Genomic DNA, 25489 nt, shown 5'->3' on the forward strand with positions numbered 1-25489 from the left:
CAGGCTGCCCAGGGTAGTGGTGGAGTCCCCATTCATGGGAGGATTTAACAGACATGGATGTGGCACTTGGGGACATGTGTCAGTGATGGCCTTGGCAGTGCTGGGGGAATGTTAGGACTCCATAACCTTAGAGGTCTTTTCCAACCTAAATTATTCTGTGATTCAGAGATTTTAAGTCACAGGTTCTATTTTATCCACACTCAGCAAGGACATGCATTTCTTTCAACTCCTCCTGAGTGGAAATCTATGATTCCTCTCTTATTTGAACAGAAGTTTTCCAAGCCCTCCATAAGCATTTGTTTTCCTCTCCTTAATTAAGGAAGTAGAAAGACAAAAAATCAAATTATATAACCACAGCAAAGCAGGACATAAATATTTATTACCCAGGTGAGCATTGCTTAACTCCTTGGTCAGCTCCAGAGGATGAGGCTCCCTTGTCACAATAAGCCACAAGCAAGGACCTGTGGCTCTCTGCAATACACCTGCTTTGGGATTAAGCAATACAATTGCTCTAGTGCTTAGCCTGAAATGTCTGGGGGCAGAAAATTCTTCCCACATGTCTGGGTGTCCCCAGGGCACAGGTGTGACTCTTTTAACAGGTGAAAATCAAGAGTTCCTTGGCATGGCTGGTTTCCAGCAAGAACAAGAGTGCTGTAGGGAAAAGGCCTTGAAGCATCATCACTGGACTAGAGATGTCCCTTTAACAACTTTTCCTAGGGTCATAGAATTGTTAAGATTGGAAGTGTCCTCCAAGATCATTGAGTCTGAGAAAGAAAAAGACCATTCCCCCAGCACTGCTAAGCCCACAACTAACCCAAGTGCCACATCTTCATGCCTGTTAATGGGGCATGCCTGTTATTGGTGGAATGGGGACTCCACCAGTGCCCTGGGCAGCATGTTCCAGGGCTTGAAAACTGTTTTGGGGAAGGAATTTCCCCTAATAACCCTTCCTTGGTCCCACCAATCTAACCCTTCCTTGGTCCCACCATCCATCTCTCTGACAATGCTGATGTTGCACAGTCCAGGACAGTAACAGTGCTGAAAGAATTTAAAACTTCCTTTGCTTCCCTAAAGCAGGCAACGTCTTGACATTTTCAGTAGAAGACAAATGATGGGGAGAGATTTGAGTGAAATCTAAACCAGTTTTAGCTCAATTAAAGCAACCAATGCCTTTAGGAAAAGATCTCTTGGGGTTTCACCAGAGCCCCGTTATTGAGTCTAGCAGATCCCTCATAGCCCAGCACCTTCCTAGGTCTGACAAAAGGGAGGGATTATTTTTTGGCTACCATCTCGGATTTGCTTCTGCCAAAGGTTGTTTATAGTCTTGGCTGCAGTGACCTTGGGATTTGAAATGCCCCTTGGACGTGTGAGTGAAGCCTTTGTTCGTGGCCAGTACTTTGACAGTGCTCATAGTTCAGTGCAGTCTGTTCAGAGTACTGCTCTGTATCCTGGTTACAATGAGACCTTTGGTTTTCCCAACCCTCCCATGGGATGACTTCTTTGCTTACCTGAGTGACTTGTCAGTTTCTTCAGAAATTTTTTCGCCCCCAAATTTCAATTTTTTTCCCCCCCACATAATAAATTGCATCTCTTTGCATGTGACAAGGCAGAGGCTCAGACTGTGCACCTGCTTGGAGATACAAATGCAAAGCAGGGGTAATATTTCCTTTCTCTACACCTGTATGCATGTGTGGAAGGATGCCCATGGAAACTCATCCATGTCTTGGCAGAGGCATGAGGCTGCTCAGTGATGAAACCCCCTGGTGCTGTCTCCCCACCTCCTTGGCTGAGACAGAAACCCATCCACATCACATCACTTGTGAACAAAAGTGACCTGCCTGTGCTCATCCCTTCTGCCTGTCCCTGCCTGTGTGCTCAGGCTGATTTCTAGAGGAAGGGGGAAAATAGAACTGGCTTACTAGGCATGAATGCCTCATTGCCAACATCCAAATATCACAAAATCTGAAAGAGACGGGATCTTGAAGGCAGGATTGGGTCCTGAATGGGGTTTATTTTCACATTTGGGTGTCAGGCATTGTCAGCATGTAACAATGCTGTGAGTCAGGATGGTGTAAAGTCCAGGACTCCTCCCTGTACGGGATGGTGCTGTGCCACTGCGGCTGTGTGTTGCACAATCGCTTTTACTGTAACGCTGGGCAGATATTGAGGGCGACTTTGCACTCTGCAGGCACCACTTGCTTCCTCCTCGGTGCCGGCCGTGCATGCAGAGCCCACCATGAAGATCGAGTTCGCCCCGCGCTCTGTGCCGCTGCAGAGGAGGCTCCAGACAGCATCCGTGGCTCAGTGGATCTTCAGCTTCCTGGGTCTAGGTAAGACACAGCTCTTCTGCCTTTTCCTCAGACGCCAGACAAGCTTTCCATAGAATTGCAGTGTGGTTGGGGTTGGAAGGGACCTTAAGGATCATCCAGTTTCAACCCCCTGCCATAAGCAGGCACACTTTCCGCTAGACCAGGTTGCTCTAAGCCACATCTAACCTTGAGCACTTTCAGGGATAGGACAGCCACAGCCTTTCTGGGCAACCCGAGCCAGTGTTTTTGGCTTCTTCTCATCCCCTGATCAGGGCACAGTGGCACTAAGGAAGTACGTGTCTGACTGCCTGTGCATGGGAATATTTACAGGTTTTACGCAGCATTTAAACCAGGGTGGGGTTTCCAGATTATCTTGCTCTTTTAGGTTTAGAGTTTTCCTGGTTTAAGCTGCTGCTCTTCTTGGAGTTAGGGATGGGAAATAGAGTTACCATGCTTGAGGAATGGTACCATAGGAAGAGTGTTTGGAACTCTGCTTTGCAGCCCTGGGAACAGATACTCCACATTTTACAGATGCCCCTGCATATTCTAAAAGGTCATTTTCCCAAGAGAACCCAAGCAGTTTGAGGGAAAGGCACATCAACAAACTGAGATGCAGATAAGGTCACTGCTTGGTGGAGGGCATCACTGGTGCTGATGGAAATGACACACGTGCAGTTTTGGATAGAATGCACAGGGGAATGATGATGGGAGACACTGAGGCACATCATCAGAGGATGCAAACTGCCTGCGGCCATTTACAGCCCATCCAGCTGGAAGGTGTCATCCCAGCGTTTCCTAGTTGTAGGGAAATAAACAGATGGGAGAATCAGAGGTAGGTTATCAGTGTAAAATCTCTGAGGCCATTTGCAGCCCATCAGGAGCCAAGCTGAAAGGTAACATCAGAGAGTTTCCCACTCTTATACCAGTTGTGAACCTCAGATGAGATGTGTGTAAATCTCCTCATTTGCTGTGTCAAGACAGTTGTTGACTAGCTCAAAACGCAGCAGATATTTGTGTGTATCCGTGCACTAGTACACAAACACCTCCACAACTACACCTGCCCAGAAAGCACAGGCTGTGATTTGGACTCACACTCAGTTTCTGAGCTGGGCCCATCCAAAACCTGCCACAGACCCGAGCCTGAATGGCCACATTGCACCAGTACCTGCTGGACCAGAGGACTGTGCCATGCTGGTCCAGACAGTGCAGCTCTTCAAATTTAGTTTCTTGCTATGGGATTGCCCCGTGCTAAGTGTCAGGAAAACGAATCCACAAACACCACAAGTTCATGTCTGAAAATGAGACAGATGAGTCCTGTAATTTTATTTGAATAAAGGGAGAGGCCATGGGTCATTTCTCCTGGGATCTCTCAAAATTTTAGAGGATGCAGTCTCCTTTTTATCTTAATTTCCCAGCTGCATTTCCCTTTCTCTTTCCCCCTTGGCTGAGGTACTTGAGAGGTACAGACTTCCAGGAATGCCTGACACCTGAGATTCCCCTCTAATGTATATCCTCCCCCCTCCCTTTTCCTAGCATCAATCAGTGGAATTCCTGTGGAGTTTATGGTTCTTCCCATTGTTTCCTTCATTTCCCAGCATCCAATTTTATTTATCAGCAGACCTACAGTTTGTTAGTAAAGACAAATCTCTCTCATTTCATTTATCAGTGGAATCTTTCCCATTGTTTCTTTTCTCTCTCAGTGCTAGTTTTATCTACTAGCAGACTCACAGTTTGTTTGTAAAGGCAAATGCATCATTCCTCTCATAAGCATCACTCTTCTGAGCTACACATTAGCCCAGTTTGGGCAATTCAAGAGGCCAGGGGCCATTGCTGGTCACCAGGATGGTGAAGCTATCTTTGGAAGAGAAGTGCCAACCAGCCACCCTTGGCACCATTGTTGTAAATCCTGGGGGTCTGCCTGAGCAGAAGATATCCAGCCTGTGATCAACCTTCTGCCACCAGAGAGCACCTGGCAGGAGGAGACAAAAATGTATCTTGGCAAGATCTGGCAAGAGCCATGCAGCCTTGGACACAGCTGGCCAGAATGGGACATTTTGAATGATTCCCTCTCTGTCCCAGCATCTGCACTTCCTTCCACAGTCCCTGAATCAGCTGGGATGCAGTAAAGATGTGGTCACTGTAAACAGGGCATCCAACAGCACATCCCCATTCCCAGCATGGATGCAGTTAGGCCTTATGGAACTTCAACAGTGTTTTCCAATAAAACAATTTGTACTTGAGGTTTTTCCCTTCTTGGTATTGAGAGCAGCTGGCACTTGACTTTCCAGAGATGGAAATGAATTCTAGAGCCAGCAGAATGACAGCAAATGGCCAGGAGGGAGGAGTTCTCTGCATTTGTAGGAGTTACTTGCAAACACAGGCTCTATCTCCAGCAGGGAAATGCATTTTGCTCTGAATGAGGCTGAGACCCAACCCACTCCTCCTCCCATGACTGACTGTCAAGAGCTTATCATCTTTCCCTGAATTTGATTTGTTGTTTGGCTTTTTTGTTGTTTGTTTGGTTTTGCATTTTTGTTTTGCTTTTGTTTTGTTTTTGTGTTTACTTTGGGTTTCTTATGGTGATATAATCTGAAACCGAAAGTAGTTAAGAAATGGTCTTAAGAAGAGCATTAGAAAGGTGATAACAAAAACCTTATGAAGTGATTCCAGCTGGTTTGGTTTATTTTACAAAGTTTCTTTAAGCTTGGAGCTTTCCACTCAAAATCTCCCAATTTAACAACTGCATAAACTAGATGCTGAGATACCCTTATTTTCATCCCATGAGCTGCCAAACAGCCCTTGTTGCATTGTTATAGTCCCCAGGCACAGAGCTCAGACTTGCCATGGGCAGGATTCAGCTGCCGGCTGCTCCTTTGTTTGGGAGACAGGCTTTGTGCTCCTGCTGCCAGAAAAGGGCTCTGAAACACCGTCTGACCTGCACAGCCCTGTGGCCAGAGGTCCCAGCAGCACTGCTTGCAGGCAGCTGCTGCTATGCAAGTGCAAATGCATCCCCTAAGCCAAGCACTGGGGGAGGGACTCCTCATTCATTCCCGGCAGGATGCTGAGAGAGGGCAGCAGCTCTCCAGTGCTGGCAAGGAGCTCTGCTCCAGCATCACTTGAGGATGCTCCTGGCAAAAGCATGGAATTAAAATGTTTCATTTATTTCAGAGCTGCTCGAGGAGGAGTGCAAGGTGTAAGAATGGGTTACAGGACATGGGAGTGGGGAACCCATTGCCTTCCCAGTACATGATCCTAGTACTGACCAGTATTTGTAAGGGAGTAGAACCAGGCTGCTGCAGGGAACTGAAACCAGCAGGATGCTCCCCAAGCCTGCTGCACTGCTTCCTTCTGCCCTCTCATTCCCTCTCTCTGCTGGACATGGACACCCATGCAGACACAGCATGCAGAGCCATGAGTGCAGGGATGAGCCATGGCAAACAAACCCAGAGCAGGGCAGGCAGATCCAGTGTACCACGCACAGCCTTTGAACCTTCCAGTCAGCAGGGCTGGCTCAAAGGCCGTGTGGTGCCAGCTGAGTGTTGTCCACAGCTGTGCCCAAGGATGCAGTATCTCTGTAGGTGGCCACAATCAGGGACTCCAGGCTGGCACAGCACCATGTGGCTTAGAAGCCTTCAAGGCCAGTTTGGATGGGACTCTGAACAACCTGATTTAGTGGAAGGTGTCCCTGCCCATGGCAGGGCAGCTGGAACTGGATGGTCTTTAAAATCCCTCTAACCCAATGCATTCTGTGATGATCTTGCAAATCCTCCTGAATCTGACTCACTTTGGGGCTGTTGTGATAATCTCTTTCTGTGGGCTGCAGTTTTCCCTGTGTCAGGCTGAATTAACCAATTTTGGGTTAGGAGCACTTTGATGGGATATGGCCCCTGCTTAGCCTTGGCCAAAAACCTCCTCCATGTGCTTTGAAACCTGTGGCTCCTTTGGAACCCATGGCTCACCTGGAGCCCATGGAATATTTGTGCTCTCTGTGATATGGCCATTTTCTTGTCCACAGAGGGATTTACAGCTCAAAGCAAAACCACTCAGCATAAGAAACCCACCACTTCATTTTTACTATGCTTCTTTGAAGGAATCCAGCCCAGGAAACCACTTGATCTGTGAAAAAATCCAAGAAAGCCATCAAATACACATTGGTGTGTGTTTTTTTTTGCTGAGTCCCATATGCAGCCATGGAGATGTGAGGTGCTGGGTCCTGGACCATGAAAAGTTGCTGCACCCCTGTTCAACAGGTGCACTGCAGAGTCCAGGACCATCCTAAGAATGCTTCATCCAGAGCCAAACCTCACCATGGACAGCCATAGAGAAACCTTCCTGCATCTGGACTCATCAAAAAGTGCAAGATTTAGGGTATGAATATGGCATTCCTTCTTGTCAGGGACCCTTTGGTTTTAGTTTTGTTTTGAAGCAGTCTCCTCTTCTCATGACAGTGTAGACAGTGCAGCAGCTAATCCCAGCCCAGAATTATCTGGCTGTTTTCAGGGAACAGAACTGATGCATCTGCAATGACTTGCATGGTTCTCTTAACCCTGCTCTCACAGCCCTTGTCTGCCTTGAGACAGCTCTGTGTAAGGGCCATTAAACCATTTTATAGCAATTTAGTGTGTGCCATTGGGCTGTAGCACAGGAGCCCAGACCTGCATGAGGAGGAGATGAGGATCACATCTGTACAACCTCACACCCAGACCTGCCCATTTCTCCTGAGCAGTGGGACTGGCAGTGGTGGACTCAGTCTGGGGACCTGGCATGGCTTTTGGGAAGCACTAATAGAGCTCTGTGGCACACAAGCTGCCACTGGTGGCCCAGAAAGTGTCAGTGTCCAGGCAGTGGTACAGAGTTCCTCTTCCTCACCAAATTACAGACCATAAATTATCAGGTGCCTGCCTATGGCTGGAATTAGTTTGGATGCAGATTTAACTGTACATTTTCTGTAACTCTCCTGTCTCTTTGGCCCCATCCACAGTGACTTTCAGACTGACAGTCCATTCTCCCACAGAGCACCAAAAGGTCTCAAAAGGACAAAAAAACCCCAAATCTTGAGTGAAGGTCACTGAGTGCAAATTCTGTTTTGGGGAAAAAATAATTAATTGGAAAGGAATAAAGAAAGGAATTAATAATTATATAATTGTGAGATAAAGCATGGATTTGGACCAGAACTACTCCTTCACTTTGCAGAATGTACTTCGAGCTTTGCACAGTATGATAAAAAGAGAATTAGGCACTGCATAGTTCTGCAGCAGACCTGATGACCTGCCTCCCAGGTGCAGTAAAATTGTGTTTATTTATGATGTGGACCCTGGAGCTGCAGTTCATGTTCTGTGCAATTCTTGAGAGTTACAAAGTCTGTGTCTGTGGCATTTGAAAAAGAAATGTGAAAAAGTGTGAGCAGCAGGTTGAGGGAGGGATTCTCTCACTCTGTCCCACTTTTGTGAGGCTCCAGTTGGAGCAGATCCAGAGGAGATGCTTCAAGGGCTGGAGCCCCTCTTTTCTGGAGACAGGCTGGGAGAGCTGGGGTTGTCCAGCCTGGGGAAGAGAAGGCTCCAGGGAGAGCTTTGTCCATGGTATAGGGGCTCCAAGGGAACTGGAGAGGGATTTAGGACAAGAGCCTGGAGGGACAGGAAAAGGGGAATGGCTTCCCTCTGCTAGAGGCAGAGTTAGAAGGGAATATTGGGAAGAAATTCTTCCCTGTGAGATTGGGAGGCCCTGGCACAGGTTGCCCAGAAAGCTGTGACTGCCCCATCCCTGGAAGTGTCCAAGGCCAGATTCGAGGGGACTTCTACGATTCCACTAAAAATGTGGCACCAGGTGTGAGCAGTGTTTTATTCTGACCTGCATGATGCATTATAGTTTAATCCTGTTGCTTTGCTGAGAGCTGCAGTTTTTTTTTCCCCACTGCAAAATTCTTAGTGCCTACTCAGGTGCCTGCTGAAGTGTCTCTACTTACAGGAAGACATCCAATCCCATCTCCGCTCTAAGGGGATTTAGGAACCTGTTTGATTATTTTTTATTTCTTATTTTATTTCTTATTATTTTATTTATTATTTTATTATGCTCTTTTTCTCCATAGGATTTATCAGTACCCTCATGACAGTGCTTTGAAGAAGGGCAAGGATTTGCTTTTTCATGCAAAGCTTTGTAATCAGGGTGATTTATCACCAAAATAAAAAAATATTACAAACACAATCTACTTATTTATCCTTAAGTGAAAGCAAACAGGAGGTACATGAATGTCTTAGATGAGAACATCCTATTCCACTTCTCTGATAGGACTTAGCTGAGTGGAGGTGGAGAAAGCAGTTATCAGGTGACTCACAAAGATGGAGAAGATGTCTCAGAGCATGAGGGTGTGGATGCATGTATATCACAGCTGAGGCTGAAGCTCAGCAGGGCATCTCCATCCTCTTATCTTCCAGCCCTGAGGGGTGAATCTGAAATGAAAACCCAAAATAAAACAAAATATACAAAACATTATGTAATCCATGAGCTGGGGAAGGCAAGGGACTTGGATGGATCTTTGGGTTTTCTTCAGCTCAGTCTTCCCCTTCACAAGGGGACAGATGGAGAGGACACAGCTCTTCCCAGGTGCACATCTGCTTTACCATGTGGCAGTGCTGGGCTTGGGTGGGATTTTATGTACAAAGACTTTTGTTCTCTTGTCCCCATGTAAAACACAGGGTATAAGGGAGCTGGGAGGTAGAGGTCAAAGCTGGGCACTAACTGGAGAAAGTCCCAAGTCATGGAAGTGTTAAAGAATGAAATAGAACATTCTTATAAAATTCATGATGACACAGAGGTGAAAGAACTGAAAAACCTCTGGAGTCTGAGATGAGAGTTGACACTGAACCTGAGAAGTGGAGGAAAGGGTCCAAAATCAATAATAAAGAACTCAGTGAAGAGTAAAACCTTATCTATGGATATAAATCATGGACGCAATTAAAATGGGGAATCATTAGCTCAAGATAAAGCTATTAAGGACTGTACAGATGGGAAACATGGGACCCTTTCTGCTGCCATTGCAAATACCAGGTGTCATTAGCAGGTATTAACAGGAGTTTTGGGGTATAATTGCAGAGGTCAGTCTGACTCCAGAGAAAAGCAAGCCAGAAAAGGGATAGAGACCTGATCCATGAGAACACTGAATGGAGTGGGATTCATCCGTCTTTTGGGAAGACGGGGACATGTGGCCTTTGGAGAAATTGGTGGTTGCTACAGGGGAGGTGCTTGGTGTCTTTTCATGTTCCTGGGGCAGATAGAAAAGAAACCACACTGATAAATTCAGCAGCAAGCCCAGTGGGGGCTCCACCCCAGGACCAAAAAGCCTCTCCGAATGACCCATTCCCCTCTCAAAGCCCCCCCAACCCAACTATCAAGTGACTGCTGGCTTTTCTTTCAGCACAGTGCTGCACAGCTGCCTTCATTGGCCTCCTGTTCACTCGTTTCTGGCTGGTCAGTGCCCTGTATGCTGCCTGGTGGCTGCTGGACAGGGAGACCCCCAGCAAGGGTGGGCGGCGGGTGCAGGCGCTGCGGAGCTGCGTCGTCTGGAGGTACATGCGGGACTATTTCCCCATCACGGTGAGTCCTTCCCTGCTCCTCTTTGTCCCTGGGCTCTGGCTGCACCCTGGAGCCAAGCCATGCCATGGGGTGCTGGGAGTTTGGTGTTGAGGGATCATCTTCCCAGCTTCCAGATTACTCAAAGGCACGGAGAAAAATGGGGATTAACATTTTGTTACTGTGTGGGGCTGTGGAGCAGCGAAAGGACACAGAAACATGACTCTGTCTTGCATGCAGCAAGAAAGAGCAATTTATTGAAAAAAGCCATGGCTTTAAATAAAAGAGTTCATGCAAAACAAAGCAGAAAATATTGGTCAAAGAAGGAAACATTTCTTTGGAAACATGCTTTAAGCAAAACATTGCATCTTTTAAGCACCCTGCAGGTGCATAACCTTTGTTTTAATTTCTTGACCTTGTAAAGGCCTGAGAAAGGCAAAGCCTCAAGGCTACTTTTTGCCTGGTTCCCAGTTGTATACAACAACACCATTTTTACAAACCTCATCCTTGAATCATTTGGTTTTTCCGTGGTTTTTTAACCTTGCTGCATTCCAGCTGTTAGGGAGATCTCACCATTGTTTTCCATGTCTGTATTGCAACATTCCTGCCCTTGAGGTTGCTCAGAATTTACCCAGTGGGCACAGGACCAAGTTTTAACCAAAACCCAGGAGATCCTGGGTGCCCTGCAATGTCAGTGTCCTGTTCTGCTGAGGAGGGGGATGGATGGGTAAAGCTGGGGGTGCACTGAGCAGTCTCACAGAGCTGCTGTTCTCTTGGGAGGGATTTCTGTGACATTCCCTGATTTGCTTAGTGCATGACACTGGTCTTTGCTTTATTCTTTTATCTGGTGTCCCCTTGGCATGGTATGGAGCAGCAGCAGGTCCTGCCTCAGAGCCATCACAAATTGGTACAAATCTCACAAATGTTGCAGCAGAGCTCATGGTTGTGCAAGGAAGAGAACTTCAAGGATAGACCAGGCAATGGGAGTTTCTAAGATAATTCCTTCAGGAATACACTGCCTGTTGAGAGAACTCAGATGGGATATACCCAGCTGGTCAGAGACCACCTGGAGTCAGAAGCAGGGTGCTGCAGTCCAGGATAATGAAGTTGGGAGCCCAAAAAGCCAAAGAATCCACCTGTAAAAAAGGAAAAGGGAAAAGTAAGAACCCAGCCTGAGAGTCCATCCTGCATGGTGTAGGGTGTGGGATAAGGATTAGGGGGAGCTGGAGCAAATTCAGATCCAGAGATGGATGACATGCCCATCAGCTTTGCTGCTCAAGCAGAAATAACCCTCTTCTCTGCTCTCATAGGATCACACCTGGAATACTGTGCACAGTCCTGGTGCCCCCAACACAAGAGGGTTAAATGGCACTTATGGGACAAGTCCAGAGGAGGCCATGGGGTCTGTCAGGGATTTGAGCTCCTGCCATATGGAGAGGGCTGGGAAAGCTGGTGCTGCTCATCCTGGAGAAGAGAAGGTTGTGTGGACACCACACAGCTCCTTCCAGTGTCTGAAGGGCTTTACAGGGAAGATGGAGAGAGATTGCTCACCAGGAACTATAGAGATGGAACAAGAGAAAATGAGTTCAAACTGTAAGAGGTAGATTTAGATGGGATGTTGGGAAAAAATTCTTCCCTGTGACAATGGTGAAGTTCTGGCACGGGTTTCCCAGAGAAGCTGTGGCTGCCCCATCCCTGGAAGTGTTCCAGGTCAGGTTGGATGGGACTTGGAGCAACCTGGTCTAGTGGAAGGTGTCCCTGCCTATGGCAGGGAGTGGAATTTTAAGGTCCCTCTGACACTGAAATCAGACAGAAAATAAACTTTCTAACACAATTTGAAGTATTGGAAAGCAGGCATTTTTCTGTGCAGAACACATTGCAAGGTTATCTCCTTTAATCTAATGTGTGTGGTGAGGCTTTACAACATTATAATCATATATTCATTAAAGGGTGTCTCCTAGCTAATACAGAAATATCACTGTTCCTAGAACTAGTTTGCATTCATCTGCTTCCTACTGGAAAGCATTTTATGATTGTGGAGGGTCCTCTAAAGGGATCTCTGGTGGTTCTATTCAGTGAATATTTCAATTTTAAAGGTGACCTTCCCTTGAACTTTTTCTCTGGGCATGTGCTGTTGTTCCTTGTTACCTAACTTGTAAAAAAAAACCACTGTAGCCCTCTTTATCTGTTCCTCCACTGCTAAGATACATTTATCATCCAATGTGCATACCTTTGCATCCTTTTATCTGTTTTTGCTAGTTAGTCTTTAAGCTCTATTCAGCAACTTCATGGGAACTTAACATTTCTATTCTGCATGTTATTTATCATGTGTAAAACCAAACCATACAGTAACTCAATGATTTATGTGACTGCAATAATTATATGCAATACATATTCTGTATATTATTTGTAATTTACAAATAATTTTACAAGTGGTGTAAGCCACCACTTGTGAAATGTTGGACCAACCTCTCTGCTGAAATTTAGCTGCCACTTAGCCTAGCAATGACCCTTCTCCTGTCCCTTTCTCAAGAGCATGGAACTCCACTCCTGAATGCCTTGTAGGAGGACCACTAACACCAGTAGAGGGAGCATGGTATTACAGGGTTTGGCTGCAGCTCCTGGATGAGGGAGGGCTCCAGGGAGCCTCTCTCCCCACTTCTCTGGGAGAAAACAGAGGAAGTTCCACAAAAGAACAGCAGAAAAATTTAAAAGATATATAACATAGTGAGCATTATAACCAAGCAGTCACACAATACTGTTTCTCAAAAATATTTTCTCAGTCATAGAATTACGGAATCAGAAAATGTTTTGTGTTGGAAGAGACCCCAATGACCATGAAGTTCTAACTCCCCTACCATGGGCAGGGACACCTTCCTCTAGACCAGGTGGCTCCAAATCCTGATCAACTTGGACTTGAATACTTCCAGGGATGGGGCAATCACAGCTTCTCTGGACAATCTGTACCAGGGCTTCAGCATCATCCTCACAGCCAAGAATTTCTGCCCAATATTCCCTCTGGAAGTGGGAAGCCATTCCCCTTGTCCTGTCCCTCCAGGCCCTTGTCCAAAATCCCTCTCCAGCTCTCTTTGACCCCCTTTAGCAGGGGACTAAAGCCACTGGCAGGGGCTCTAAGGTCTCACCTTTTCTTCCTCAGTCTGAGCAACCCCACTTACCCAAAGTCCCAGCACAAGGGAAACAAGGAAATGAGATCTGTGGGCACAGGGTGGGTTGGCATCCAGGGCTCTGGGCTGTATTTGGGTGTAGATGGAGTTTGTTAAGCCCTGGAGAATTAGACATTCTGGGAAGATTAAGTATGTCTTCTAATCCTGCCAGATCCCAGCAGCAAACTTAGCTGGTCGAGTGCTCAGAGGCAGCAAGTGCTGCCTGCTGTCTTATTTTAGGAAACAGCTTTAAACACTGCGTTTAAGGGATCCCTGAGCATGTTTGCTGTCTTGGGAGCAAAGAGAGGTTGGGAGGAGCATCTGCTTTCTGGGCAGTGTGAATTTGCAGTGTGCTGCAGTACACAGAGCATGCCAGAGCTGAGCCAGGCCACTGCAGCGTGTGCAAGCTGCACCTGCTGCCAGCACCACCCTTGCAGAAGCACCACTTTGCTCTTGGATTTATCCTCTTTGGAACTGACTGCATTTTAATTAACGATTTGAGAATCAGAGTCAGGCAGGACCTGGATGAGCTTGAGTGTTTTGAAAAGTGGGATGAGGAAAACTGCAGTGAGAAACCAAGTCAGTCTCCAATGCATTACCCAGGGAAATTATTTCTGCTTGATTTGCCTGCATTTTAAATCTATTCAAATATGTTTTCTTTTTATTTTGTTGTTATTTTATTTTTAAAATTTATTTATTTATTTATTTATTTATTTATTTTTAAATATCCCCTCATTATAGTCCTTCAGTTGGCCTGGAATTGTTTCAAAATTGTGTAGATGGCACTTGGGAACATGATTTAGTCATGGCCTTGGCAGTGCTGGGGTAATGGTTGGACTTGATGATCTCAGAGGGCTTTTATGACCTAAATGAATCTATGATTCTTCAATTCCAATACATGGCTGAGCTCAGCTGCATTATAATGCTGTGGAAAATATGCCAGAAGTTTGGAAATTAATTTGTTTGAGCTAGAGTATGCCTGAACAGATAACCTGTGATAACAGAAACTGTGTTGATGTTGCCCACAGAGTGATTTTGGATGCTGTGGACTGCTCTATCAGTCAGTAATCTGTCTGCTGCTGCCCAAACCCTATCTCCATCTTCATAATCCCTTCCTCATCATTTATCAGTGCATCTTTATGATGAAGGATGCACCCAGCCTGAACAATAAAACAAATTCTGTCCCCATGCCAAGTGAATGGACATTGCTGCCTTTTCTCCCCAGCCCCATCCCCTCCCATCACCATCCTCCCTCAAACAGCCACAGTGCTTTTCTCAGAGGAGGAAGGTGAAATGGGAAAATGTAAGCATAAGCTTGACAATATCTATCTTTACAGTCCTCAAACACAAGTCACCAAAACCTCAAGTCACCATCTTTTTGCTGACTGAAAATGGGACTGGATGCTTGGCTTAGGCAAGACATCTCACCTTTGGGTCACACAACTTGGGTTATGAGTCCATTCTAGCAAATTAAGGTCTCAGATAATTTTGACGATTGTTGTGACTTTTTTAGGTTTCTCAGTGAATTTCTTCCCTTTGTTATCAGGGGAGACCGTGGAAGGGGGAGGGGGTGGGTTTTGGGTGAATACTCAGCAATCAAGACACAAAAGTAAGTCTCCTGGCATTCCAGTGGAGTTGTTGTGGGGTTGGGAATTTTTGCCTGGGGGAACTGGTTTTTCTGTTCAGGGTTTTTTGGAGTTGAGGTGTGATGCCACCACAAATTGTGAACTCAGCCCTGAGGCTTGGTGGGGTGGGTCTCACCCTCCTGCCCTCCTTCCATGAGAGGATTGAGGACAGCAGTCAGGTGGTGCTGCAGGAGTTTGTGTACTTGGCTCCAGGACTTTGATTATTATTTTTTTTTTTTTTTTTTGGCCGAAAGCCCTGTAATTTTGAAATTACAATAACTTGGAAAGAGGGATATTGACTGTTCCAGGAAGGTTCCCACTTTCCTTGGCAGATATTTTAAATCAAGACAGAGGCATATTTTGTTTTCAACTGCTGTCATCATTCAGAGCAACCCCATTGGGGATAATCATGCCAGCTTTATTCAGGGCAGCCTGGAAAGAGCCTGCTGTACAGAGGAGGTCCCTGTGGTCTTCACCTTGTTTTCTCCTTGTGAAGAGTCACAGGACATTTCTTACAAGCCTTAGGGTTATCTAAGTGCCAGGTGGACCTTCTCTGCAGAAATCTCTGTCATTGTGCTTGTGGTCTTGCTGGTGTTAGTGTTTTTTGTTAGCATAACTAAAATGATTTATTGGAGAATTAGATGAACCCCTGAAGCTGGAATTTGGGAAGACTCCATCTCATGGCTCGTTCATGCTCATCATGGCACAAACTGTGATAGAGGTTATTTGAGTGTGTTATGGTTCTGGGGAATTGCAAGGCACTGTGGAGGGGATAGCTCCAGCTCATTTGAACCAATCCCTGCCAGGAATGTTTCCTTTCTTTTCACAGAAGAGTGATATTATTTGCAACTGGGGACTTGTGCCATGGTCCATGACATTAAATACAGTTCCTGATTTCCAGAGGTCTTGACTGTTCCTTTTGTTTCCTTCTGTTGGCTGGAAGAGGGATTGTCAGGGAAAAAGAAAGGCATGGCCAAATGGCCCAAAGCCACCATGCTGTCCTTTTCTGAGGAACTTCTCTGTCCATGTGTTGGCCTTCTCTGTATGTTCTGGAATGTTCTTTCCTAAGAGGAGGGCATGGCTGAGATCCACTGGAGGACTGTGTCCCACCACCTGCACTGCTAATCCACTGGAAAAAGAAAGTCTTGCAAGAGGCAGAGAGGACTTGACCATTTTGGAGCTTCCATCCTTACCCAGCTTTGGGAGGGAGGGTGGTGAAGTCCCATCCAAACTCAATTTAAATCCACCTGGCTGGTCAGATTCTTCAATATTTGCTGCAGACTCAGCTCTGACCTGGCATTGTGGCACCAGGAGAAAACCCCAGGGCTCAAAGATCTCCCTGTTTCCAGCTGCCCCTCTCAGACTCCCACCATTGCTGGGAGCTGAAACCCATCCTCTCAGCAGTCAGATACTTGTCCTTCCTTTGGTCTCCCATCCAGACACCCTTGGGTGGGTGCCCTGCTTCTTTTCAGTTTGGCACAATCTGTCCTTCTTCAGGTCTGGTTGGGTTTCTTGGATTTCTTTATTTGGCTTCTTCCCACAGAGAAACTGACTGCATGTTCTATCCTGCAAAATATGTTTTTGGGAGGTGTCCATGGACAGCTAGAGACATGAGGATTTGTTTAGTACAGAGCTGAAAGGAGGTTTATCCTACTTAAGAGCAGATTACTATAACATCCATAGAAACAGAGATGGGACCAGAGAAGGATGGAAAAACAGCAGCAATTCAGTTTGGGAGACTTTAAATGAAGAAGCCAGGAGCTTGCTGATAGGTTTCCTAACCTTTCCTCCTCCTCCATCACATCCTCCCCTGCTCTCTGGGTGACTGTGGGGGCAATGCCATGCTGCCATGCCATTCTCTATATCAGCTTGCTCCAAGCTTCATCCAAACAGGCCTTGAATATTTCCAGGGATGGAGCATTCGCAACTTCTTTGGGCAATTTGTTCCAGTGTCTCATTACCCTGTCCTCAACCACTTGTGCACCAGCCTTAAACAGGAATTGCCTGTCCTCTGTCTTTCCATGGTTTGGGACAGGAAAATTCAGTGTGTAGGGAACAATTAAGAGAACTCAGTCACATCTCAAGGGATGAAATAAATCAAGCTGGTTAAACCAGTGCTGAATTCCTGGGTTGATAAGTCACTCAGAAGCCCTAACTAATTATCTTAATTCTACTCCAAAATGAATTTAAACCAAACCAAACATGAAATGAAGAGTACTTTAATCCCTCATCATTATCATCAAATTAGTAATCTATTTGGGGTGTTAATGCTATTTGACTAATCCAGTTTAAAATTAATTTGGATTAATTTGCTTGACATCCTTCACTAGTACATGGGTTCTTATCACAGCTTGTCCAAGTCTGTATATGCATTTCCCTAACACAGCTGACAGTGCATGGAGCAGGTCCCACCATATCTCTTGGGGACCTGGGGGAGCTGGGGCAGAGTTTCACCCATGTCTTGGACCCACATTTGAATAGTCAGAATAAAGGGAGTTTTCTGTTACAGGGTAATCACTGCAAGCCATGAAAAACTGAAGTTGTCAAACTATATTTCTTCATGATGAAGCATAAAATAGACCTCATCCTTCAAAATTTAAGTTGGTTAAATTATTCCCTGAAAATATTGTTCAGCTTTGGCACAGGCTGTCCAAGGCAATGGTGGAGTCCCCATTCCTGGAAATATTTAAAAGCTGTGTGGATGTGGCAGCTGGGGATGTGGATTAGTGGAGGCCTTGGCAGTGCTGGGGGAGCATTTGGACTCCATGATCTTAGAGGGCTTTTCCAACCTAAACAATGTGATTTGTTAGGAAGGCCAAGATCACCCCACATCTGGGATCCAGAAGGTCCATAACACTTTTGAGAATGGATCATTACTGCTGTCAGCAGCCAAGGCATCAGCCACCATCCTGGCTGTGCCAAGGGGAATCTCAAGGAAGCCAACAAACCCATGGTTCAGCTTGGAGAGAGCAACCCTGAGCTGCTAACAGCTGCTTTCAGAGCACAGATCAACCTGGCATTCCTCACACACCTCTGAGATGAGAAGCTGCTCTTATTTCACCAGGAAAACCTTGGGTTTTGTCATGTAGTGTAAGAGACTTTGCCCAAGTCTCTCCTCTGCTACAGATTTCCTTCTCAGTCTTGTACAAGCTCTCTAGTTTATCTGTGATTTTTTGGCAAAATCAACCAGATATGAGCAGACTCTGTGACAAAATGAGGACCTTCTTACCCCAGGGCTTCTGCAGGGGACAGATCTTGCAGAAACATTTCCCAGATCCACCAAATCTTGAGGGACTCAGCTGCCACCCTCCAGCTGCTCATGGCTTAGAGCAGGGAGTCAAAACTCACAGATTCTAAGACTGGGTGACACTGGAAGAGAACTCTAGAGATCAACATGCCCAACCCACTGCTCAGTCAGGGCCACCCAGAGCCAGCTGCCCAGGATCATGTCTTACCACAGAATCACAAAATGCTTTGGGTTGGAAGGAGCCTTAAAACTCATCCTTTTTGGAACAAAACTTTCCACAAAACCAGGCTGCACTAAGCTCTATCCAACCTGGCCATGAACACTTCCAGGAATGGGGAAGCCACAGTTTTTCTGGACGACATGTGCCAGGCCCTCATTATTCTCATCATAAAAAATTTCTTCCTCATAGCTGGTCTTAATTGTCCCTCTCTTAGCTTAAAACCATTCTCCCTTGTCTCCTCACTCCAAGCACTACCTTTGCTCTTTTCTTTCTTTTCCTCCCTCCTCTTTCATTGGGATGAGCACCAATACAGCAGTTGGATGTTTCTTAGAGGGTGTTTTTACAGATGTGTGCTGTCTTAGCACAGGCAAACTCTCCCATTAAGGGAATTTGACTGCTCAGTGGCTACTCTCCTTTGCCACCCTTACCACTTCTTGTCTCCCTGCACACACAGAGCAGAAATGTAGCAGTTTCCAACACACCTGAGCATCTTGCTCCCCTGCCTATAAATCACTTGGAGATGAAAGGTTGTTTTGGAAACTGAAGATGGATGCAGGAAACATTGATGCAAGCTGAGATTACTCAGAAAAGAGCAAGTGGTGGCAGGGGCCTTGGGCACTCAGTGCTTCAGCCATCTGCCTCTCTTCCTACCTAGAGACCTCTGCACCTGGGCAGTTTGGGACTTTTGTTTGTCCATTCCCCTCATTAGGAGCAGGTGCTCAAATGGGCACATGTACAGTCAACAGTGCTCCCAGACAGCTGGGAAATGAGCCATGATGGAAGGAAATAAAACACACTCTCATGATTAGCCTGCAGTTCTAGCTGCTTCTAGGAAAACACATGCACCATTAGCTGCACCCTGAGTGCAGGTGGAATCAGGGTGCTTGGAGGGGTGACACTGAAATGCACAGGGCTCTGGTTGTCCTTGAGCACAAATGCCTTTGAGCTGTCTGGAAAGCCATGGTGGCTCTGTGATAACAGAATCACAGAATTGTTCAGGTTGGAAAAACCCTCTGAGACCATTGAGTCCAACTGTTCCCCAGCACCATCACAAAGGCCACTCAATAATGTCCCCAAGTGCCACATCTACATATTTTTGAACAATTTCAGGGATTGTGGTCCCACCACTTTCCTAGTCATCTTGTTTCAATGTCTGGCCACCATTTCAGTGAGGAAATGATGTGATGACTAACCTTGGAAAGGTTCATCCTTCCCCTCCAGGAATCAGCTGGCACGTGCTTCAGGACAGGATAAACCTTTGATTCACATCAAATTGTTGGGTGGGACGTGCCTGTGCTGTGTAGTGAGTTAACCAGAGTGATTGTGTACTCCCTCTGGGATCAAGAGCTACTGTGGGGAAGAAATCACCCTTTTCTTGCTTTCCCCCTCATATTAGAAAATGCATTGGAGGACATTTTAAACAAAGTAGGTTCCCAACAGCATTTAGACCAGTTCAAGGCAGCATAAGGAACTGTGCCATTAGAAAAGTCATTTGAGTCCAGTGGGTAGGAGAAGATGGAAATATGGGCGGTGAAATCTCTGTGAAAATGGGAGTTGTTCCAGTTGGTGGGTGCAGGACACTGCCCTCCAGAAATGCCTGGTCTTGCTTTCCACAGCCAGTGTAACCCTGCTGAGGTTACAGCACTAACTCTGGCCCCTTTTTGGCTTCCTCCCTGTGTCTAGTTGGTGAAGACAGCAGAGCTGGACCCTCGGCAGAACTACCTGGTGGGGTTTCATCCCCATGGAGTGCTGGCAGCTGGAGCCTTTCTCAACTTCTGCACAGAGGCATCTGGCTTTTCTGAGCTCTTCCCAGGCATCACCCCCCACCTGATGATGCTCTCTCTGTGGTTTCGTATCCCCTTCTTCAGGGACTATTTGATGAGTGGAGGTAAGCACGGGTAGGTGTGGGGGCTTTTTTGGGGAGCACAGAGTGAAGATGCATGGAGAAGAGGAGTCCAGGCTCTGTTTTCCCTCATCTGGGGCCAGCTGGATGCTATTCATGGGCACAGCTATTCGAGATGGTAGCCCAAACCCTCTCAAGTTGAAAGCTGCCCTCCTTGCTGTTATCTCTGTTGTTCAACTCCACAAATGGTCTCTGTGCTCAGGGCATTGATGTGCCAGGTGCTGTGTAACAGCAAAATGCAGAGCAAATTGTGAACAGAAATGCTGAGAGCTGCAGGCCAGGATGTTGCTGTATTTCTTTCCATAAAAAATATATTCAGGCTTGAAATTGTGAGGAAAAAAACCTTTTTCTGAAGCATCTGCTGCTTCCAGGGAGGCAGGATCCAGGGAAAGAGGATGAAAATAGCAGCTCATGCTGCTGTAATGGAATGTGGCAGGGGGGAAGATGTAGTGGAAAGGAATAGGAACAGGTACAGGTAAAAATTAAACTGAGAGAGGCAAAAGGGAGTTTTGAGTGATTTTTGGACACCAGCAGGATGACCTCCATCTCTCAGCAGTGGGCTTGGCAATGGTCACTTCAGCTGAATGTGGGCAGAATTCAATAGGCTAAACATAAACATTCAGTTCCATCTGATGCACCCCAGGGCATCCATTACCCTGTTTTCCATGTAAACTATGACTCCTGCTGACAGAGTATTTACATGGAGAGTGAGAAGTCCAAACAGTGAGATATATGAGAGACTGATGACCCAGGTGAAGGAAGGTTTAATCATTGTAATGTCTGAGTTGGGTGCATAATTAATTTTCAGGTCAATTGAATCCATTTCACAATGAGGTTTTAATGTGTGAATTATTTCAGCCTCTGAAACAAGGATTTATTTTTTTATAATAGTCAAAACATTATTTCTTTGCCATTTCTGAATTAAAGATTTCTATCTTATTCAAGTAAATTACACCAAAGGACCAAATCCCTCATCAAATTCCACTTTCAATTAGCACCATCCACTGAAACATATGTGTGTTTTGACCTAAAGCAAACGTTTCTCTGACTTCAGAATTATTCAGAATTAGACACAATCTCACTTGACAACAAATTGAAACAGATTTTTCCTAGGGATCAAGTGCAGCTAGTTGCCCGTTTATTTTTTCCTTAATTTTTTGCCTCACTTCTGAGCCAGACAGCAAATGAGTCATTGTGTGCAGAGCTGTGTGCAAATCTAGCACCTTTTAAAGGAGCTGGGCTGGGGTTTTTAACCTCTGAAAACAAAATGTTTAGCACCTCTCCAGAGAGGGATTATGAGAAAAAAGGTGCAGAGCAAACCTCTGACAGGTGTTTTCTATTGTAATTCCTCTCTGCTCTGCAGGCCTCATCCCCTCTGACAAGGAGAGTGCCTCCTACGTGCTGCAGAGGCCAGGGGGAGGGAATTTGCTGGCCATCATTGTTGGTGGGGCACAGGAGGCTCTGGACGCCCGCCCGGGATCCTTCACCTTGCTGCTGAAGAACAGGAAGGGCTTTGTGCGCCTGGCCATCCAGAATGGGTGAGCAAGGGCTGCTGAGGAGGGCTGGGCCTGCTCAAGGGGGGCTCTGGTTTGGAGAAGAATGAAAGGATTGGGAATGGGCTCTGTGTGAGGTTCTTTAGACCCTCAGTGCTCTAGGCACCAACTCCGGAGCTCTTGGCTCCTACTTCCTTGGGTTATCTTAAATAAGCAAGCAGCTAATAGTTAAAAAGATTATTTATTACAAAGCACATCTTATTACAAAGCCCATCAGTCTCAAAAGGCAATGGCAAACACCAGTGGCACAGCAGTAGCAATGGCAAATGCAGTGGCAATAAGTGAATGGCTGGAAGCCCTGGCAAAAGCCAAAGGCTGAGAGCAAGTGGCTAAAAGCTGAATGGATAAAAGCAACAACTCTCCCCAATACATACTCTTATACAGGATTTTTCCAACAAGCTAAGACACAAGCTTGGATCACCACTCCTTAGCCTATTAGAATTCTAGTTTCATAGCACACCAGGTTATGTATAACACTACACATACACTCTCTCTTGCTCTATCTGAAAAATGTAAGCAATATTCTTACTATAGCTCCATTATGACTAAGTCTTGTCCACAACTGTGGGCCTGGAGCCTCTACTGAAGGTATCAGTATGTCTCAACCTGCACTAGAACTCGTTCTGCTACTCTGGCATTTGAAACATTTCACTTACTAAAAGCATTAGAACTCACCCTAAAACTTACCAACTTACTCCTATTTAAATGTCTACTTTATGTGTGAGTGGCTTAATGTACTTCAATCCATCCAAAGGCTTTAATTCAATCCCTGCACTCTGACTTCTCTCTGAAGAATTCAGAGACATCCCTGGCTCACTGCCTCCAACAGCTCTGCTAATCATGACCCCCTGTTGGTTTTGACTCCTGCAGCACCCCCCTGGTCCCTGCCTTTTCCTTTGGGGAGAATGATCTCTTTGACCAGGTGTGGAATCCCAGGGGCTCCTGCCTGCGGAGGATTCAGCATTTCCTGCAGCAGATCATGGGCATCTCCCTGCCCCTGTTCCATGCACGAGGCATCTTCCAGTACAGCTTTGGGCTGATGCCCTACCGCCGGCCCATCTGCACCGTGGGTGAGTCCAACACAGCTCTGACACACTGCCAGAGACCCCCAGGCTGGGGGAACAGGCACAGCCCCCGGGCTGGGCCATCCTCCTGACAGGCTGAAGCATCATGCCAGAATGCACGAGCAGTGGTGGGCTAGAAATGTGCTGCAAAGCAGCATTCTGAACTGCTCAGGTGCCTCACAGGTTTGGCAGTCTGGACTGATCTCATGACAGATCCCAGCCCATCTGGGCTGTGCTGGGAAAAGCTCCAGAGCAAATGTGGCCAAACTCACCCCTGCTGGGAGATGCAGACAGCCCCAACACCACAACATGGTGACAAAAATAAAACAAAACTGCAGCAGGGCTGCATTAAACATCTTCTAAAGCAGTTTTACAAACACAGGTAGGACCAGCAGGTCAAGGGACATGCTCCAAAGACTTGGAGCATCTGGGAGCCAGGCTGGGAGAGCTGGGGCTGTTCAGCCTGGAGAAGAGAAGGCTCCAGGGAGACCTTAGAGACCCTGCTAGTGCCTAAAGTAGCTGCAAGAAAGTGGGAATTTGAAGGGCAAATTTGAAGAGAATTGAAGGGCGATTTTGGACTAAAAGGATGGCAGGGTTAGATGGATATTGGGAAGAAATTCTTGGCTGTGAGGCCTTGGCACAGGTTACCCAAAGAAGCTGTGGGCAGCTGGGACAGGGCTTGGAGCAACCCGGTCTAGTGGAGAGTGTCCCTGTTCATGGCAGGGTGTGGAATGAGATGGTCTTTAAGGTCACTCCCAAGCTGAACCATTCTGTGATTCTCTGCCATTTGCAGCTTTGCTCACTGTCCTGTGCAGACACATCTGCAAATCCAAGTCTATTTGCATGTGAGGAATCTCTTTTTGACCAGAGACCATGTCTGTGGGAGGCCAAATTCAAGCAAACCTTTGGTTTTGAATACATTTTACAACATCTCCATGCTTGGCCCAACAGTGTGGCTGATACTCTGTGAATTAATTAAAAATGCTGTTTGGAATGGTTAGAGCTTACACCACTGATTATGTTTGACAACCAGCAATTACTTCTAATTGTATTACAACCTGTTTGGATTGACTCAATGGTTTTATGAGCTGTGTAGTATCACATGGGCTCTTCATTAATTGGATGAAGAATAGCCTTATAAGATGTTGAAATCCTCCTTCACTTGACAAAAAACAATTTGAGTAAGAGACCAGAGCAAGAGAGGTACCTGATGGATCTTCTCTGTCCCCTGCCAGGTACCTGGCAGCTCTGGGAGATAGAAAAGGCTCTTCTAGAGATGGGAATCAAAATAACTGGATTTTTTAATTAATAAAATGTGATTTTTAAAAGATAAGTAAGTACTTGATTCCTAATAAAAATCAGATGTTTCACAGAATCTTTAATCTGAGCAAAGTGGATGCACCTTCACTCTGCAAGTGTATTTAAACAATGTGGGGCTCCCCTATTCCTCACTTTCCCCATTTGCAATGTGGAAACAACTTGGAAAGCCCAGCCCAGATATTCTCCTGTCTCATTGCTGTGTTTGTCTGCAGCACATCTGAGATGTGAGAAGCAGCTCTTGGGACAGCACTGGGACACAGTAATTCTTACTTCAAAAGGCTGCACAGAGGGTTTGACATTAACCAGCTTTGCAGATGGGTAAACTGAGGCAAGGGCCAGTGTGATCCTGGGGACCAAGAGCTTGGTGAGGGTCTGAGCCACCATCCCTCCTTGGCTGTGCCATCTCCCAGGCTCCAGGAAATCACTGGTCACACTGACCTGTCCCTGCTGGGGAGGCTGAGCTCAGCTCTGTGCCAGGGTGGGCAAAGCATTCAGGGGTACCTGCCTCCTCCTGACACCTGCATTTCTTTTCCAGTTGGGAAGCCAATTCCAGTGCAGAAGAAGTACAAACCCTCTGATGAAGAAGTTAATAAAATCCACCAAAAATACCTGGATGAGCTGTACGAGCTCTTTGAGAAGCACAAAGCTGAATATAATGTCCCAGAATACTGCCACCTGGAATTTGTATAGAGTGCCTTAAGCAAGGTGAAACCATGGAGATCAAGCTCCCAGTTTCCCCCTTCTCTGGAACTACTTCACAACCTCAACACAGTCACAGTTAACATATAGTCCATGTAGCATAGGGAGAAGGGCTTGATTTCCCCAGTATTTGCATGGGTGCAGAGCCAGTTTTTTTTTCTTCCTCCATAAAAGATATAAAAGAGAAGAAAAAAAAAAAATCCCATCTGGTCAGCACAAAACTAACACTTCCAGTCTGACATGGATGCCAGTTTATACAGATATTTCCAGGCAGATCTGAATTATTTAAATTATTTCCTTTGCATTATTTTCATTTTGAAATGTGAGAATGAGCCATCATTTGTGATGAAGGCATATGCTCTTTAAAATATAATTCATCTAGAAAAACAAATGAATATTGTTTGTTTGGTGCTCTTCATGTTTTTAATTGCCCTGGGCTCTTACTCACGCTGGGCTTCCTTGCTGGCTCAACCCCTGGTGTCCCACAGCAGAGCCTCAGACATCTGGATCCTTCAAATCATTTAATCATGCAAGAACAAAATAACAGCTTGGAGTGGGAGCTTCCACAAGTGACAAGGAATCTCCAAAAAAAGAAACCCTTGGCTTACATGCCCTTATTATCTGAATGAGTGGGAGAGTCTGGGCTCTTCTCTCTGTGTCTCAGCACATCCATTCCCTGCCTGTGCCACAGGTCCCTGTGCCCTTTTGTTGTGCAAGGGCTCAGCAGTTGCCTCTTGCCACCAGAGCTCCACCTACACTTGGCACTGCAGCTGCCTGCTCTGAAGATGTTCTTTAATAATTAGTTTAGAAATATAAATT

At 46.1% G+C, this 25489-nt stretch overlaps 1 protein-coding gene across 1 annotated transcript; it reads left to right on the forward strand.

The window, feature by feature from the left end:
- Nucleotides 1-2236: 2236 nt before the first annotated feature.
- Nucleotides 2237-24765, forward strand: MOGAT2 (monoacylglycerol O-acyltransferase 2; the record flags this gene model as incomplete). The annotated part of the gene is made up of 6 exons (XM_079319573.1): nucleotides 2237-2330; nucleotides 9721-9899; nucleotides 19815-20019; nucleotides 21398-21572; nucleotides 22458-22657; nucleotides 24507-24765. 6 exons carry the CDS (start codon nucleotides 2237-2239, stop codon nucleotides 24659-24661), a joined length of 1008 nt encoding a protein of 335 aa, XP_079175699.1. The 3' UTR covers nucleotides 24662-24765.
- Between the last annotated feature and the right edge of the window lie 724 nt (nucleotides 24766-25489).

Source organism: Erithacus rubecula (genome assembly GCF_903797595.1).
Source record: "Erithacus rubecula genome assembly, chromosome: 1".
NCBI classification, from domain to species: Eukaryota; Metazoa; Chordata; class Aves; order Passeriformes; family Muscicapidae; genus Erithacus; species Erithacus rubecula.